This window comes from Poecile atricapillus, chromosome 13 (assembly GCF_030490865.1).
Source record: "Poecile atricapillus isolate bPoeAtr1 chromosome 13, bPoeAtr1.hap1, whole genome shotgun sequence".
NCBI classification, from domain to species: domain Eukaryota; kingdom Metazoa; phylum Chordata; class Aves; order Passeriformes; family Paridae; genus Poecile; species Poecile atricapillus.
Window position 1 is genome coordinate 3,878,367 of NC_081261.1, and position 18,802 is coordinate 3,897,168.

Genomic DNA, 18,802 nt, shown 5'->3' on the forward strand with positions numbered 1-18,802 from the left:
CAACTAACGTGGATCAAATTTTCTGGCCGTGTGCCAGTGCCATCCCTGCTCTGATGAGGGCCCCTTGGAGCTCTCCATCCTTTCCTTACTCCTCAGTCTTCTTGTCAGTGGTAATCTTATCAAACCATGATATCTCTGTATGACCCGACCACAGATTCCCTCTTTGCAGTCAGTGCAAGGAGACATTTACCTCCAGAGCATGTTCCACCTCTTCTGTGGGGAAATGCCAAGGATGTAGGTGGTGATTTGCTCTCAAGGAGAGCACTTTCTTGCTGAGGTTAGAAAGGAAAATTGGCTCTCTGGTCAAGAGGTGCCCTGTCCTCATTTCCATTGCCTGTGGAGCTTGTTCCAAGGCAGAGACAGCAGCTGCTGCCAGGAAAGAGGATCCCAGCCTCTGTCCCCAATGTCAAAAGCAGTTTAAGGATGTAATCTACAGGAGGGGAATCCTGAGCTCCATTCAGGGCCACAGACAGCAGAAGTGTCCACTCATTAAATATCTTAATTTATTGGTACAACAGAGTATCTCCAGGACTGGTGGACAGTGATCACCCCTGAGGTGGGGGACAGCCCTGGTGCACCACTGAGCTGCTTTCTAAAGTAATTCAGGAAGGAAAAAGATGCAGACGTTCACTTGTGACTAGTTTTGACCAAATATTTTAAAAGTCCTAAGAAAAAAATTCTGCCTGATAATAATTTTCCTACTTTTTTGAGGCCAAACTGCTCAGGACCTGGTGATATAATTATTGTCATTTTGGTGGTCTGTGTGCATGGCAGGGAGGCAGGGGGACCTTGGGGCTGCCCTTCATCTGTTGGCTGTGCCACTGCCTCCACACGAGGTCAGCAAAGCTATTGCAAGCCTAATATTTCAGGGATTCTTCTGGACTACAGTTAGTGCCTCCCTGATTCAATGTCCCATTGTAGTTCAGCACAGAATAACACAATTATTTGGATCAGTTTGGAAAGTCACCCTTTGAATTGTCAGGCTAGAAGAATAGGCTGAAGGCAAATGTTCCTGACTTGGAGGTATTGGGGGTATTGTACCAGGGAATGAGGCCACAGTACCTCCGTGCCATTAGTGTCCATTTTCAGGATGATTTGTAACTAACAATGGCTTATTGTACTTTTCTTGGGTCTGTGTCCTAAAGTAAACGTTCTTTAGGTTTATATAACCTTTTTGCCATTTTCTGCTCAGGTGTTTTTGCAGAACATGCTGTTTTACTCTTGTTTAAGTGTTACTTGGTTATCCTCAGGGATAAGACCTGAATAATGTTTTTTTCTTGTGGACTTTGGCAGCCTTTCACTTGGACTGTGCTCTGACTGCTGGCTTTTGCAAGCCTTTGCTGTAAAGCTGTCAGGAGCCAACTCGATGGCACTATCTTGGCACAGCCAAAGCCTCCTCTGTGGATCTCATTGTCTGGTGACACCAAAGGCAAACAAGAATTCAAGGAGGCACAAAGTTGAGATCCAGTCAGAGCCATCCAAGACAGCAGCCAAAGGGGTTAGAGGACAGAGGTTTCCATGCAGGATTCACCAGTAGGTTTCTTGTAAAAGTACATAATGGAATAAATCACTAAAACTGGACCAGGAAATGGGAAAAGCCTGACATTGGAGTTTAAATATCTCCCGGGCTCAGGGGGTGTTTTATGAAGCAATATAGCTATAAAAATAGGGCAGCCTTCTCAGGGACAGGGTGGTTTTCTGTGCCTTGGAGTTGTTTTTCAGCTGTTCCACGGTTACTTACTGAATGTGTGTTACTTAGATGATTTCTTTCTGCTTTGTATTGGAAATGGCCTCAAATTGCATCAGGGGAGCTTTAGATCAGATGTTAGGAAAAATTTATTCATGGAAAGGGTTGTCAAGCACTGCAAGAGGCTGCTCAGGGAGTGGTTGAGTCACTGACCCTAGAGAGATTTAAAATATGTATAGATGTGATGCTTCAGGACATGGTTCAGTGGTGGCCTTGGCAATGGTAATGTTTGGACTTGATGATCTTAAGGGTCTTTTCCAACCTACACAATTCTATGATGAGGAGCTAACGATCAGGCAAGGACAAGGACATTCAAGTGGGAACATTGAATTTTTGTGGCTTAGCAGAGAGGTAGAACAATACCAGGTTTCAAGTGCCACTGAGACTTGAGAGGTGGTTTCAAGGCACAGCAGACGGAGCTGGGTGTTTGCTTGGGCACAGGCAGAGGGATGGCTGGAGAGATGGATGGGTGGATGGATGCTACTGTGGTGGGAAACAGCAAGAGGTGACAGAATAGTTAAAGTTGGAAGTGGAAGGGACCACTGGAGGGGATCTGGTCCATCTTCCCCAGCTGAGAAATCCCCAGTCACCTTAGGAGCTCAGTGCTTGCCAAGCTGCAAACAGCAGCCATCTCTGTGTGGGTGACAGATGCTTTAGTGCTGCTCAGCCTGCTGCTCCATCCCTGCTCAGGTGCATGATGCTGCAGAGCCCTGGGGCTTTCTTACTCACCTTGAGCTGCCTGAGCAGCTTCAAAATAGTCAGGTCTGTCTCAAAAAACATTCCACAGTCATGCTGGGAAAGCTTGGTTTTTAACCTGGAAAGAGGCGCTGAAAGGATCAGATGCAAGCACGGACTTAGCCCTGCGTTGGTGAACTCTTATTTTTGCACTCTTGCCGTGAAGAGAAGCTGCCTTATATCCTCAGTCAAGGATGAAGTGAAGGAAAAAAACTACTTTGCAGTGCCTGCTATGGCTGCAGCATGAGGCATCTCAAATGTAGTGCTGAAATGCAGCTGGTGCCACTCCAGACAGCGCCTGGCAGCCGCAGCCCTCGGCTCTGGGGAGCAGGGATGGAGCTGCCAAGGCTGGACCAACTTTGACGTGTTTCACACTGATGACGATCCAGCCTCAGGATTTGTGACCTGTAAATGTACCAAGACGTATCACAGAGGCAATGTTTTAAAAATATAAATGTCCTCTCTCTTTCCTTGTTTGTCTGACTTATCTTTATAGCGTTATCAATGTTTTCTGAGTCTACAGTCATTTTTCTTGCAACACAAAGAGGGGGAAGAATGAGGCGAATCATTTAAATTTTGATTGATAAGTGGAATGTAGAAAACAATACTTAGTCTTTTCATATTGAGCTGGGATTTTTTTAAACCTTTTATCAGCACTCACACATCTGCAGCTTGAAAAAAAAAAAACCCACAACTTTTCCTTGAGCGTGGCTGTACCTAAACTTCATTCAAACCCGTTATCTAAAAATCTGTGCCTTTCAAAATTATGTCTGCTGATAATTTGCCTTGGTTTAGCTATTTTTTCATATGCTGCATTTGTTAGTGAGGCATGTGGATGGGCTCAGACACTCTGTCACTCTCTTGAGGGATGCTAGAGAGTGACAAGGCTCATCCCACTGATTTTTAAATATTCATTTCAGAAGAATATTTAAATTATTTTTAAAGCATTTTTATAACCATATGTTCCTCAAAAAAAAAAAACGAAACCCAGAAATAATTATTCAAACTCATTGTATCAATTGCATCATCCTATTTAACTGAGGATTGGCAAAGAAAATAGTTTGGGAACTTAAAAAATTTCTTTGGACCTCTGTGTTTAAAGAAATATATAGCCCTGGTATGCACCCATTTCATCCATCAATGTGTTCACACTCAGACATGTTCATTCTCTTGTTGTAATTTAATGTTTGATACAGTTTTATTTGATTCTTTGCCATGCCCTGGGCTCTGCTTGCATGCTCTCCGCGGATCAGCGAGTAGAGAGGCAGAAAGCAGAGAGCAGCAGTGGAAGGAGCCTGTCTCCAGCTGGCAGACATCCACACAGCCCAGGAGAGGTTTCCAGATTTTCACCAGCTGAGGTGAGGCCCCATGATTTTCAACATAACATGGAACTGCAAAGAATGGGTGCTCATCCAGCGTGCTGCTTCCTGCCTGTTTTTCATGCATAGAAGTAAAACATTAATTTTGTTCAAGCCCCCTGAAGGACGAGGAATGTTTGGATGCATTGCTTTGAGCTCTTTCTCGCCGTTCCCTTTAAAGCTGGGCTGCAGCCCGTGCCCCAGGGCCATTGCTGAGGATGGTCAGGGCCCCCTGACCAAGTGCTGGAGCAGATCTGTGGCACAGATGGTTCCACTTACACCAGTGAATGTGGGATCTGTGCCTATAAAGTGTCATTCCGATGGAAAGAACATGCTTTCTGAGTGACAGTTCCCTAGCCCCTGGCCTCTCCCTGTGCTTTTCCAATTTATCCTCCTTTTCTCCCTCTCCACTTGCTGTTTGTGCTTGGGGGTAAATCATGACGATTAAGCAGAGAAAAGAAAATAGCTGAAGAAAGTATCCAGAGTGGAAATTCAAATGATGCAGCACATTCAGATGGCAGAGGTTTGTTGACTGATAGGTTTATAATAGTCAGAGACAGTAAAACCACTTCATTGTTGGTGGTTAACTCAGATGAACTCTCCTTCACTTGCAGCACTTGAGAGTTTCATGTACATTCCCAGCACTTGAATCCCTTTGGGAAAATGGTCATGGTGAGTCTCTAATGGCAGACTTTCCCTTCCTCAGAGAATATGGGGCACTCAGGGCCTGGGGAGCAGCAGCCATCCCAGTGACTAAGAAGGAAGGCAAATGAAGAAGCAGCCTGAACTCCCATTGCTCTCTGTGGCAGCATCCCAAACAGAGTCAGCCGGATGCTGAGCAGGCAGCGCAGGATTGGATGTAAGTGATGCATATACCTTCTGTTGACATTTTATTTGGCAGTGATTTAACACAAGCTTTCTAATATTGCTATTCTCCACAGGCTGCATTCCAAAGTAGGAAGGGAAGGATGGCAAAAATGATGCAAAATATGAGACAAGTAGGAGAAATATTTCTTTGCTATGGATGCATTCACAAACAACCTCCACTGACAGCAGCAGGAAAGTGCAGAATAACCCGTTTCAAGACCAGAAAAGAAGGCACACAAAGCCTTTGCAGAGATCAGTGCATTCAGTTCTCCTGAGACAAGAATGTTTTGTCAGATTGCAAATGGGGCAGTGCCCAAACCAGGGGAGTTAGGGGCCTGATGATCAAGTATGATAGAGCACCTGTCATGCATATATAACTTACTAAGCAAATACCTGGGTTACTTTGCTACAGCAATAATTCAGAGAGGGTAGAATTCCTGCTGTCTACCTCAGTTTTACTGTAAAATGGTAAAGTCCTGTAATTTGGTATCACGTTCTTTTCTGTCAGCAGCAACTGTGCTTCACCCATATCCAGATGCAAAGAATCAGCCAGTGGTCTCATTAAAGCTCAGCTCTGCAGAATAAATTAAATTGTTTCCCTTTCTTTTGATGTTAATAATGAAGATGTGTTCAGTAGTTATGATGCTAATAGTCCTTCAGCTATAGAAATCCTTTCCATCGAGTTCAGCCTCTCCCAGCCAAGTGTTCAAGCTACAGCACCATGATCTATCCTGCCTCTCACCCTCTCCTCCCTGCTGTTCCCACCAGGAAGAGCAGTGAATTTTCATTCTTAGCCTATTGCACCTCTGTCTTGTTACTGCTTTACTTACAAGATCATTCTTAAAAACCAAACCCTCATTCATCCCATATCCCAGGGGTTCCTGGTTTTATTCCCATACAGGAAGGCAAGCACCTTCACTTGTCTTTCCCAAACATTGTTCCTTGTATGCACTTTTGCTGGTTTGTTGGTTGATGAGGTGAGACCTGGGAGCATTTTTTTATTTGGTGCTCTGCTTGCTTCTGTTCTGCATCACCTCATCCTGAGGTTTCACATGGAAAAGAAGATTTGCATGGGGATGTGATCCCCTGATTTTTCTTGGGGCAGAGTGATGCCTGCAGGTAACAGTGGCACTCCTGGTTGCTTCCTCCCATATGGGATTTGTGCAGGGGGACATGCCCTTGGAATGTTTCTTTAACTTAACCCCCCTTTAGAACAATTCCTCTGCTACGTGTCACTATCTGTGTATAAACTTCTCCACCCCTGGTTTCCCCAAGCTGGGCAGAGCCTCAGCTCACCCTGTTCTGAGCTCACATGAAGCAAATCCCAGACCTGGACCCAAAGGGCTGTGGAGTTACAGTCATGGATGATTGCAGATCTGGTGCTGGCCCAAAAGCTCAGAGTCCAAGGTTTTTGGCCCTTTACCCAGGGAGATTCTCCCTTGGTCACCTACTGCTCCTTGTAGAGCTTAGAAGAGTCACTCCTTCTGGACTCTGACCAAGAGCATGAAAGGAAACTGTAACTCACTGCCAGACCTGCCCAAATCCCCAAATTGTATGTTACTTACCAGAAGGAAGGAGATGTAAACACTGAAGGTTAATTACCCTCTTGTCAAGAACACTTTGTGATCTATAGACATATCTGTCAATCTTACAAAACAGAGCTGAGGGGAGTGAGCACTGAAGGCATGGCCCCATGATAAATTAATGAGACTTGGCAGCTCACTGTGAAGAGATGATCCCTGTGCTTCATGTGAGACAATAACCTGGCTCCCCAGCCAGCCTGGCCACAGATTTTGTGCTGCAGTCACATCCGGGATGGTTATCCCTCTGTAAACAAACTCTGCAATGCAGCTGTCCAGGGATCAAACCATCTTCCTTGAGGCCTTCACTTTCCTCTCTGCTGCTCAATGTGCAGCAAGTGCTCATCCCAACCACACTAGATCACTTTTCCCAGCCCTGCCTATCAGTCAGTTAAAATACCTTCCTTCTGCCTCCCAGCCTCTCTTGGCAGTGATGCTCCTGGGTGGGTCAGGGATTTCAGTCTGAAATCTGAGGGACACGGCCACATTTCCCCTGCTGTGTGCTATTCTGGTGATGTGTGTGCTGCTGCACGGCTGGTAGCTTGAAAATGTGTTCAACTATTCCCCTGGTTTATATAACCTCAAAGCAATTTGCTTTCATAGCTGAACATGCTTATTCGTTCTATTTTAACTGTGCATTGAGCTATAAATAATGCCTCATTGCAGATAAGAATCCATTGAATTTTATTATTATTTTTTTCTACCTGTGGGAGGTTTTCTCCTGAAGGAGACTTTCCCAGCCCTAGCAGTGAAGTTGCCTGATTGGCTTTGTCCTGCCATGAATGGTGTCAGTCCCAGGTCAGCTGCCACTTCCCTGCAGCCATCTCCTCGTTGTTCCTGCTTGGGCTGTGGCAAAGATGAGATGAGTGCTCAGTGATGCAGAGCTGAGATCACTGAAGTGTTAGGGAAACTGATTAAACCAATGATTTCCTGTTCCTCTGATCAGGTGCAGGTTAATACCTCTGTGTTACCTCCAGCCCACCTTCCCTGCAGTGCGTTCACTTCAAAGAGCAATAACCAGGGTCAATGTCCAGCCAAATTGTGTTGGTTGCTGCCTCCTTTTTCTGATGTTCATTGTAGCATTTTTCTGCTTCCCCATGAGTAACTCCTGCCTTCTGCAAAGGAGCCCTGACCTGACATCCTCATCATCCAGAAACTTCTCAGAGCTGGAGCACAGCACGAGCTGAGGAGGCAAGGGAGATGGAGATGTGTCCTCAGAGCTGAGACCCAGGTCTGGTCCAGGCTCCAGCACAGCAGGAAAGTGGATGATATTCTGGCAGCTGATTTTCTGTGGTGCAGATAACTTTTCTGGAAATTCAAATGCTGATGCTCGTCTGGAGAGGGGTTGTGGTGGCAAAGTGCTGGGCTCATGCAGAAGAGAGGAGACTTTGAAATCATTGAGAGCTAATAATATCCTAAAATTTGAATGGTTTAAAATAATGTCCTAAAATTTGGTGTGGTTTTGTTTTAACAATGACTACAATCCACTCTTTCTGTTGTACATGTTACTGGTCACCCCCTGCAAAAACATTCTGGGAGCTCTTTGTAGAGCTTACCTGTGACCCTTTAGTAAAGGCTGTGGGAAAATTCAGAGAAGATTCTCCTGGGTCATAGAGAAATAGTATGGGGTTTTTTATTAATAACTACTATCTGTAAGAGAGAGAATTATATAAGTACAATATAAATAAAATAATTCAAGTTGTAAGAGCTCTCCAGAGGTCTCTGGCTCAAGCCCTGATCAAAGCAAGGCCAAAGTCAAAATCAGGGCAGGGTACCCAAGGCCTTTGTTTTTCAGTGGGGTTCTCAGCAGCACTGAGGAAGGACATGCATGGCCTCTCTGCTTTCTGTGCTTGATCATCCTCATGACAAGGAATAATTCCTCACATTCATTCAGAATTTAATCCTTTTGCCATACAGCTTAGGGAAGACTCTGGCTCTGCCTTATCTCTAACCCCACAGGGAGCTGCAGACAGCAATGTGGTCCCAGTAGCCATTTACTCTCCAGGATGAAGAAGCCCAGCTCCTCTAGCTTTCCTGGAATGCCCTGTGCCCCTGTCCCTGGGCAACCTGCCTGCCTCTGCTGGACTCATTCCCACATGTCAACATTTGCCCTTGTTGTGGGGCCAACTACATATAATTCATTGCATCAGTAATGTGAAACCATGTTAGCCTTCAGCTGCAGGGTACAAAGTTCTGCACAGGGTCTTATTGGTTCAGGAAAACATCCACCAGCACTACCTGGATCAAGTTCTATTTAATAAGTTCACAAGCACATGGATATGTTTTGATAGTGAGATGTTTTAATCATATCAGTGACTTTGTTTGCTTTATTGCTCAGTTCAAACGAGCCCTTCGAGCACTGGGTAAGAGGCAGAGCTGCCATTTGTGCTGTGTTGGTTTCTCCAGGCATGTGGCTCAGTGCAAATAGTTATTGGCCACATTGTGAAAGAAAAGCCAGAGATGAAAACTGCAGCCTGAATTGTATTAACCAGGCATTTTGCAGTAATTAGAGGCATTTTCATGAAAGAGCTACAACTAATCAGTATTTCCCACTTTTACAGCAGTTATTTGTTAATTAAATAATGTGACAAACCCCAGGAGTGTTTAGAAAAGTGTATTAAATGATTTTCTATTAATTTATCAATGTGTGATTTATGCTTAGAGTTTGCATATCCGCTAAGAAAATTCTCCAACCTCAGTTTTGATTCTTTCAGAGAATATGAAATCGATACTGAAAAAAAACTGTAATGGGAAGTGTAAAACAAGAAATTACAATAGTAAGTCAGAGGGGATGTTCTGTAATGGCCAAATCCTGCCCTGGTGTGAGCATACAGACCTTATGGTGCTCAGGACCATAACAAGCAGCACCCTGAGGTGTGGCACTGCCTTTGCTTACCTGCAGATTACAGAATCATAGAAATTTTTTGGGTTGGAAGAGACCATAAAGATCATTTTGTTTCAACCCCTCTGCCGTAGGCAGGGACACCTTCCACTGTCCCAGGCTGCTGCAATCCCCATCCAGCCTGGCCTTGGACACTTCCAGGGATGGGGCAGCCACAGCTCCTCTGGGCATTCTGTGCCAGGGCTTCCCACTAAAGAATTTCTCCTTGATCTAAACCTACTCTCTTTCTGCTTAAAGCCTTTTCATTCCCTCTTCTCCTATCACTCCATGCTCTTGTCCAAAGTCCATCTCCAGCTCTCTTGTAGGATCTGTGCCCTCGTGCTGGCTGTTGCACACAGAGGATTTTCCTTTAGCCAAATGGTCATTAGCCATATGCTGCATCTGACTTTAAGGATTAGAAGACCATAATGAAGGGGATTACAGCAGATCAGTGGCAGGATTGCAGACCAAATCCTCTTTCTAACTGTTCTTTCAGGAGTAGCAAAGGACTGAGAGACCTGTCCTGCATCATGAGTTTAGCCAGCTGTGGGATTTTTCCACACTGTTATCAGAGGTGGGATAATCTGGAGCTGTAACCCAGGGTGGGGAGGCTGTGGATGCTGAATGGCTGCAGGCTGTGCAAGTGTCTGAAACCTGGGGATTGCTGGGTGTCACTTTTGTGGTTTGCCTAGGGAGTACCTGAGTGGCCCAGGTGTTCCTCAGTCAACATTTAATTGTTGCAGATTTGAGTCTCCCTGGTGTGTCTGTAGGTGAGAGAGAAGGAAAAGATCTGCTGTACATCAGACAGGCATTGTGGTGGTCAGAGAAAATTTGAGTTGCCTGGGGCCAGGGCAAGACCTAGTGCTTTAGAACACAGCAGCTGAAGTGGAAAATTTTTCTCTGGTGTAACCAGTGCCAGACTTTGGCAGGAAGGTGCTCTCCACTCATCAGGAGAGGCTGGTCTTGCCCAAAGGACAGCACTGTCCAGGGCAAGGAGCAGCATGCAGGCACCAGGCAGGAGGAAACCTGTCAAAAGCTGTGAGGTTGGGGCTGTGAAGGCTGGTGAGGATTGTTTGGAGAGGTCTTGGCTGGAGGAGGCAGTGGCAAAGTCCATGTTTAACCCAGAAAGATGCAGCCCCCTCCAACTCTGCAGAGCCTGCACAGGTGAAAGCAGCAACTGTGACATGTAAGGAGCAGCTTCAGTAACTCCTGCACATACTCAGGGAAAAGTGTTTGGCTTCCAGAGATGCTGTTCACAAGACACATCAGGGCAATCTATCCTGAAGATGTGCCAAATCTGTCTGAAATATTCATGCATGCTCCCTGTAATTTATAGAAACAATCACAGCAGCATAATTATTTCGATGCTTCTCCCTGTGAAGAATCTCATCTCTTGGAGGTAAAAATGTGACCTGCATATCCACACAGCCATGCTGTGACCTTCTGGGCATGCCAGGAGAGGTGATTCCATGCACTGTACAATATATCCATTTAAAGATCAAAATATACCCTTTAGACTACCGTGGTGGATCAGACAACACCACATTTGCTTGTGGTGAATTTCAATGATTTCAGATTAATTTCATTTGTCTAATGGGCAGTGCCTTGTTCCTTAAAGGCAGCACCTGTAAAGCATTTTTTGCTCTGCACCTCCCATAGTTCTGAAGTCTACACTGAACACAATGCTTAGGTCCCATGACCCCCCAGAAATACCCAAGTATCCTTTCCATTTTGAACCTGTGAATAGGATGAGGAACAGGTTACAGGCAGAACCCACTCCTGCAAAATTACAGCTACTGAAACAGCAGAGGTGCAGACCTGCTCCTAGGCAGGAGCAATTTGGAGATGACACAAAGGCTGGTGGTACAAGACAGACAGGGAAATGGGGACAGATTCTATATTTTAAGTATCATTTTCTAAAATATCTGCAAGAAGAAAGGACCTACTGTACTTTTAGGCATAGCTAGTGCAATGTAAATAGGTTCCCAAACCTTCAGCCTCTTTTGTTCTTCAGATGGCTTGGCGGAACATTCTGAATCCGTGTGTTTAACTGGGACTGGGTCTGTAAATAAGTGCTCCCTGTTGCTAAGGTTCAAGTGACATTTTTAGTGGCATTTGACAGATTTTTAACCTGCTTTCAAGTCTTCTACTGAGCACTTCTATACCCAGGCAGTGAAACTGTCAAGAAGCCTTGGCTTTACTCAAACTGGTGCTAAATACCTTTGGACTCTCAGGTTAGGCACAGTCCTGCCAGACTTGCCTGACAAAGCTTAGCTGATGCTGCTGATGGCAAAGCCACACCTGACCTGTGTTTGTACCTAGAGGTGATTATCTGGGAATTTGGGGAGAAAAACCCAGCACCAGAAAGGAAAGCAGAGACTCAGCCTGGTCTGCAGACAGGGTGATACTGCATCCTGCCTAAGCTGGTGGGAGATGTTGCTCTGCAAGAGACAAATTAGGGGCCTGCTCTTTACTCCCTTCAATGTTTTGTGCTCCTTACCTTTCCACTAGAATCCCAAAGAGGTTTCTTTTATCCAAAAGGCTGTTTGCTTGCTTTTGACCACTCAGAACTTGTGATGCTTGTCTTGATCTATTAACCAGGTGTCCAGCCAAAATCAATTGCCTAGCAGACACAGACCATTACCAGAAAAGTCAAGACCTCCATAAATATTACCGGCCTCATTGTGCTGGTGACAGATTCTGCAGGTTGTTTTATGTTACAGTTGAACAGTTTAGACATTGCATTTGTATATATTTGCAGGCAGCCCTGGAGGGAGCATCTCGTGAGCAGAGTGGGAGCAGGCAGCCTGCAGACTCCAGACACCTCCACCATGACCACGGCAGGGCTTTTGGTGCTCGTCTCCTTCGCGCTTTGCTGCGCCCCAGGTGAGTGATCCCCCGGCTGTGTGAGCCCTGGCTGTCTTTAAAAGGGTAAGACAGAGGATTCAAAGGGAGAAAAATCTCCTTCAGAGGGCTCTGCTGCCTTGGTTGGCATCGTGCAGGTTGCAGGAGTATTTCAGGGCAGTCCTCAATGGCTCGCTGCTGTAGCTGATTCTCATAAATACAAGTAACAGCAAGTGGAGCTCTGTGCTGGCAACTCGTGCTGTTACACTTTGTCCGCTCATGTTCTCACACCATTACCCTGCTTAGACTTCTACAATTACAGCAAATGGATGAATACTTGAAATAAGGCCATAAGAAGGGGGTCAGACCTCCAGTAACTAGTAAGGAAAATATTGTAATGGCACAAGCAAGTTCTGTGCAAGACCCTGGCAAATTTCCTGCAATGCTCTTTCTGCTAATGGAACAACAAGAGATGAAAACAAGCCAGACTCTGATGTTCTCACTGCATATTCACAACCGATGAAATTACAAAGCCAAAGATATTTTTTTTCACTCTCACTTTCTTTCAAATGCATATTTCTGACAACAGATGCTGTATGTATTTGCTTATCCTGTAGGTGACTATTTGCATTTGTCGCTGTTGATTCAGGTGTATTTTCAGATATGTAACAGCAGCGCTTTAGGGTCAAAACGGATATGTAAAAAGATAAGGAAGGAAAAGCTCTTCTGTTTTCAATTAATAAGTCTACATATCTCAGAACAAAAAAAAAGAACAAAACTATTCAAAAAGGTGTTTCATCACAGCCAGCAATAAGCAATGCTATTATACTTATCAACATAGAGAAGGAAAATTATACATAGTTTATTTAGTTAAAAAAACAATCACTGGAAATCATTCAGCTTGGTTCTGCGCACAGGAATTTTATATCCATATTTCCAGCTTTAATTGAGGTCTTATCATATTGGCTTTGGTTCATACTTTCTGCCTCTCTTTTCTTTTCCAGATACTGCCTTTGGGATTGAGGTAAGTGGAAGATTTCTTTCTGTCACTTTTCTCACGTATGTGGCCTGGTAAAGACATAACCAAAGGAATAGGAAAAACCTCCAGCCTGTAGGTGCTCAGCTGTTTTTCACCTAGTTGTGACACTTGCGTGATTGTAATCAGATTCTACAGTGTAAAACATTAAATTATGCTGCCCTTGGCTGTACATCTATGCTGTATGTTAATAATATTTTAGTAGTAATGATACAAAATTTTTGGATTAATTATTTTTTCAGCAACTTTAGACTGGTCTAAGCTTTAAGATGGAAATAAATAGCTGGTTCTAAACTGAAGCAATAGATTGGTATCAGAGCCTACCTGAGGGCAACCTGCTGAGAGACTAAAATACTCTGAGCTGGTCCAGCTTCCTCACAGGTCATTAGTCTTGGTCCTCTGAAAAACACATGGTCAGTGTATTAAGAAAGAAAAAGTAGAAACAGAAGTGCAGTGGAGGGACCACAAGAATAGAAGAACGAAGGACCAATGGAGAGCCTTTATAAAATCATCTCAAGTGAGCATGAGGGAGCACCACTGGTTTATCTTGTCCAAGGGGCTGCATGGTTATAGCTCTTCCCTCCTCCTCTTCTGCTGCTGTGTGGGGACATCTCTGCAGGAAGGATTCACCAGTGAATGGATGCTGTGATGGACCCACAGCAGAAGTTTGTGCTGTGACAGTGAGAACTGGTTGTACCAGGTCAGTGTCCCACACAAAATGGGAGTTGTGGGTATCCTCAGCCTGCTGCTGTGATTGCTCTGGCAGGTGGACTGCAGTACATACCCCAACACCACAAACGAGGAGGGCAAGGAGGTGCCGGTCTGCAGTGACGCCGTCAGCCCCATCTGCGGTTCCGACAGCGTCACCTACAGCCACGAGTGCCTGCTCTGTGCCTACAATGCGTATGTACTGCTGGGGACAGCGTGGGGACAGCGTGGGGACAGTGTGGGGACAGCGTGGGGACAGCATGGGGACAGCGTGGGGAGAGCGTGGGGACAGCCTGGGGACAGCCTGGGCACCTCAGGCAGCACAGCTCGCAGCTCCTGGCAGCACCACTGCTCAACAATCAGTGCTCTGTCACACGTCACCTGTGTCAATTCCTTCAAAAAGAGCTTGGGTATCACAGCACAGCGCTCAGGCAGAGCTTTAGTCACCGTGTCTTTCTTTTGCTTGTGTAATTTATTCAGGTTTTTTCCTCTCTGTGTCAAGGAGCAACCAGGTGACGGCTCGAAGAGCACATCTTATCACAGCAAAAGGATGCTCTGCTCAGAGCTGCCCAAAATGGTCCTAAAGCTTCCCAGGGTTTTACATCCCTGCCAGCTACTCAGCTGGTTAGGGAGGGTGGAATTACCTTCTCAAATATAGATATAAAAAAGCCTGACTGAGAAAGAATCAGTTTTCCCTCATATTAATTCTAGAACCTAGGAAGTAGCACTATACCTCTCCTGAACTTCCTAATATTTATCTTTCCCTCTGCAGAGAATATGGAACCAATGTCAGCAAAGACCACGATGGAGAATGCAAGGAAGAAGCTCCTGTAAGTAAAACCAGGGGCAGAACAAGGGGTGTGTCCTGCTTCTGAGTGGCCAAAAGTGCTTATTGAAATAATTCAAACCCTAAACAAGAGTACAGATGAGCTGTCAGAATCTTGCACTGGCCACCTCCAAATGAACTGTCATCACGGTGACTCCCACAAAAGCTGTTCTCCCGCTGTGGTGCTGTCCTGTGTGGCCAGGCAAACACACTCAGCAGATCTGCTTGTGTGCTGTGAGCAAGGCCTTCAGCAGGGCTTTGTTTGCTCCCTCACCAGGTGGATTGCAGCAGGTACCCCAACACAACCAGTGAGGAGGGCAAAGCGGTGCTGCTGTGCAGCAAAGACGTCAGCCCCGTCTGCGGGACCGACTGGGTCACCTACGACAACGAGTGCCTGCTCTGTGCCCGCAGCCTGTGAGTACTGAGCACAGGGGCCAGGTGTGAGTGCTCCTGGAACTGCTACCAAGGCCTTTTCTGTGAGCTGCTTGGGCTTTGACCCTCCTCTCTTCCTCCTGACTAAACCTTCTCTTCCTCCTGACTAAACCTTTTCCTCTGTGATTAGAAGGAAGGCCGTGCCTTTGGTCTAGACAGAGAAGAAGAGGGCTGGGTGGGGCTCTCACACAGGCCAGGATGCTTCTCTTAACTAAGTTAAAAGGGTCTGTGTGGCAGATGCTGCCTTGCAGAGGACAGCAGCTAACCTAGGGGACACTGACATTGTCACACAGCCTGTCTCCTCAGCCACCCTCACATCTTGCTGTAACCCAGCTCTCTGGCAGGCGGTGGCACCACCCGAGCTGGTCCCTGGAGCCACATGGACACAAACTTAGCTGGATGTCTCCTGTATCCCATCCTGTGCCTGAGGCTGCTCAGCATTCCTGGGTGATGGGGTTCAGCAGAACAGGTTGCTTGTAGAGCTCCCTAATGCAGGTCTCTTCCCTTCCCAGAGAGGCTGGAAGCAGTGTTGGCAAGAAGAATGACGGTGAATGTAAGAAGGAAATTGTCACAGTAAGTGAATTGGGTGCTCAGGGGCTGAGTTTTGGGCCTGCTGCTGCACTGCCAGTGTCTGCAGCAGCCCCCAGACCAGCAGAGTCCTGCAGAAGTGAAACAGCTGCTGTGCTGCAGAATGGGAGAGGTTTTGCTTTCTCTACACGTAATAAACATCATTCATGTGAATGCCAGGAAAGGAGCAGGTGACTGCTCAGGAAGGAATGAGTAAAAGAATAGTAGAAATAATCCACCAGGGCAGAACTGTGAATAAGAACAGAGAATAGCTTTTGGGGTCAGACCAATGGTCCATCTTGCTCATGGTAACTTGGTGCAGAGCCTGCTGCTGGCAGGGGCTGTGAGCAGTGTGTAGGACACACTGAGAGTACAGAATGTAGAGAAGAGTGACTTCTACCCTTCCAACCTCCAGCTGTTTTCATGTGGAGAACCTCAGCTAGATGTGATTTCTGTGCAGTCAGCAAGCCTTGACAGGTTTCTGCTCCTCCTCAGCCTCCTCCTGCACCCAGACACATTCTTAGCCCTACAATGCTCCTCAGCAAGTGCAGCACCCATTGCTCCAGGAAACAGAATCCCACTTTGCAGTATCCAGCTATGTGCTGATCTTCCAGTTTAAAGACTCCAGGAGGGATAATGGACCTTTGTAGAGGATCAGCACTCCATTTCTCCAGACAGCAGTGTTTTTCCATTTAATTTCCTGGCCAGCTTGGGAACACAGAGCACGGCACCTTCACTGAGTGAGCTGCTGCTGCTTGGAAATGCCATGACCAGGTTATGATATACATCTCTTCAAACAGGAAATTATGATCTATTTTTATATTATTAAATTCTCCTGGCATAGGAGAAACTGACACCTCAGTTTATATCAGATGTGCAAGGAAGTTAATTACTTTCAGTAAGATTGGTATCGTTAGCACTGCAGCTCTAGCTCAGGGTCCTTGTGCTAGTGACTCCTTTACATCAGACTCTTTTATTTTTATTTATTTTTTGCAGGTTGACTGCAGTGAATACCCCAAACCTGTCTGCTCACTTGACTACATGCCTGTCTGTGGCTCTGACAACACAACATACAACAATAAGTGTAACTTCTGCAACGCAGCCGTGTACGTACAAACATGAGGGACATTTGTGTTATCAGTTGCCTCCTGTGGGCACGAGTTTGCACAGTTACTGCTTTTATGTTTGCTGGGGACTGTTGATTAGGGATTTGGGGCAAGAGGGAATGCCAGCCACCGTGTCAAGCATTCATTTACTTTTTTCATTAGAGCATAAAAAAAGCTACGGCTGCTTTGTTAGTGTGAATGGTTCGAAGACCATTTAACTTTAATGGAATTTTTCTTGCATGTTGCAAAGGAAATGAAATTCCTTTCCTTTTGAAATTCCACTGTAGTTTCCCCACAGATATTTTCAGTCTTAAAAATGGGTTAAATTGTTTCACTCATCTCTTAATAATCAAATAGCAAATGGGATTATGAGTCTGCAAGTTCCTTGGCTCTGGGGCAGGATCCCCTTTGACACCATCTCTAGGAGCCATCAGAAAGACAGATTATAGCAGGCAGGCAGTGTTTAATTCATTCTTTCCTCTCCTTGCTTTCAGGGACAGCAATGGGACTATCACTTTAAGCCATTTTGGAAAATGCTGAGTATCAGTGCCGAGAGAATTCACCACAGGATCCCCACTGGCAAATCCCAGCTGAAGATCTCACCTCAGTTCATCTCACCCTCTGGGGAACTCAGCTCACTCCTGATTTTCTTCCTCAATAAACTAAATCAGCAACATTTCCCTGTCTCCTTTCATCTGTTGTCTCACGAAACATTTTCTTGATTTGTTGAATGATGATACCAGGCAGAATAGGTTACGTGCTCAAAGCTCTGGGATAGAACAAGAGCAATGTCTTGCTCCCCTCCCTCTCATAAAAGGCAGAAAATTAAAGACAGATGCTCAAACCCCAGAGCTGTGTGTCTTGGCACATCAATGACAGTGCCACTGCATGAGTGACCCTTCAGATGTTTGACACTGCAAAGGGCTGCACTGGTGGCACAGGAGGGTCCTTCCTAAGGTATTCCTGGTGCATTTTCCTTCTCAGCAAAACTCGGTCACACCTTGGTGTCACTGCCCAGGGCTCATCCCTGGCTCTGCCCTCACCTGAAGTGTTGCTCTCTCAAGGGCACTCTGCTGGCAAAGCCCACATTTTTCAGGCATGTGCATTGTCCCTGTCTATTTGTCTAAGTCCTCCAAATGACTTATTACCAGATTTTTCTCATCTTGGAGTTGTCCTTTTCATCCCATCAACTGTTTTAAGATGAATGCCTTCCTAGGTGTGGTGCCTACTCCTGCCTACTTGTCTTCTCTCAGTCTTCAATTGCACAATGCTCTTTTCCAGCCCAAGGAGTATTTCACCAGTGTTTCAAAATCCAAGGACAAAGTATCCTTCTGTTTCTTGAGAGTGTGACCTGTCATTGGCGTATTGTGCATGAAATTTATTTTGCTTTTGTCTTCTGTTTGAGTATTGAATTGGGTAGGTTTTTTTTAATTTTTGATCCACACAAGAGAGGCATAAATAAATTTGGTTTATCCCTTCTAAAATGTAATATCTCCCACATGCATTTCTTCAGGGAATTAAAGGGAGAGGGGAGCTTGTTCTCCTTGATGGAGGCTGTCCCAGAAAGCAATGCTCTGGTGGTAAAACAAAGGATTTATATAGAGATGGGCAGATGGATGAAGCAGTGATTTCCAGACTGGGCTTAATTTTTCTAGGATCCATGCTAGGGTCTCAAATCATTCTGTCATCATCATACTAAAAGTCTATTACTGCAAAGCTAATGGCTTTTAGGGGAAATAACAATTGTAATTTTTTTTTTTTTCCATAATCCCATAAAAATTTCTCCATCCCTTGTCATTTCCCAGGACTTCTTTCAATGTCTGGGATGCCCTCCTGCTTGCCTTCCCGGTTCACTGTGTTCCTGCTTTCACTATAACTTAGTGATGTTTTACTTGGGTAAAGCACAAAAATAAAAGGAGAGCCTTTCTGCTATGGAAGCATTTAATTCAATGTTTTTCTTATGAAAAAGCACCAAAAAAAGGCACTGATAGGTGAACACAGAGAAAATCTGTCAGCAGTTTGTACAGTCGCTCTTTTGCCTGCAGGAGTTTTCTGTGGTCCTTCAGAAGGAACCTGTCACATATTTCACTTAAAATAACAATTCAGAGGGTGTAT

The 18,802-nt window shown here is 45.4% G+C and overlaps 1 protein-coding gene across 1 annotated transcript; it reads left to right on the top strand.

Moving 5' to 3' along the window:
* Window positions 1–62: 62 nt before the first annotated feature.
* On the top strand, window positions 63–17,362 carry LOC131584010 (ovomucoid-like). Its single transcript, XM_058848711.1, has 10 exons — window positions 63–3,840; window positions 4,547–4,699; window positions 11,930–12,054; window positions 13,017–13,036; window positions 13,815–13,951; window positions 14,529–14,586; window positions 14,860–14,996; window positions 15,527–15,587; window positions 16,578–16,687; window positions 17,182–17,362. Coding segments are annotated over exons 2-10 (696 nt in total). The 5' UTR covers window positions 63–3,840; window positions 4,547–4,697; the 3' UTR covers window positions 17,228–17,362.
* The last annotated feature ends 1,440 nt before the right edge of the window (window positions 17,363–18,802 follow it).

Coding starts and splice junctions, on each gene's coding strand:
- LOC131584010 (XM_058848711.1), top strand. Junction 12,055..13,016: donor CGCGCTTTGCTGCGCCCCAG/GTGAGTGATCCC, acceptor TTTCTTTTCCAG/ATACTGCCTTTGGGATTGAG. Junction 16,688..17,181: donor AACTTCTGCAACGCAGCCGT/GTACGTACAAAC, acceptor CCTTGCTTTCAG/GGACAGCAATGGGACTATCA.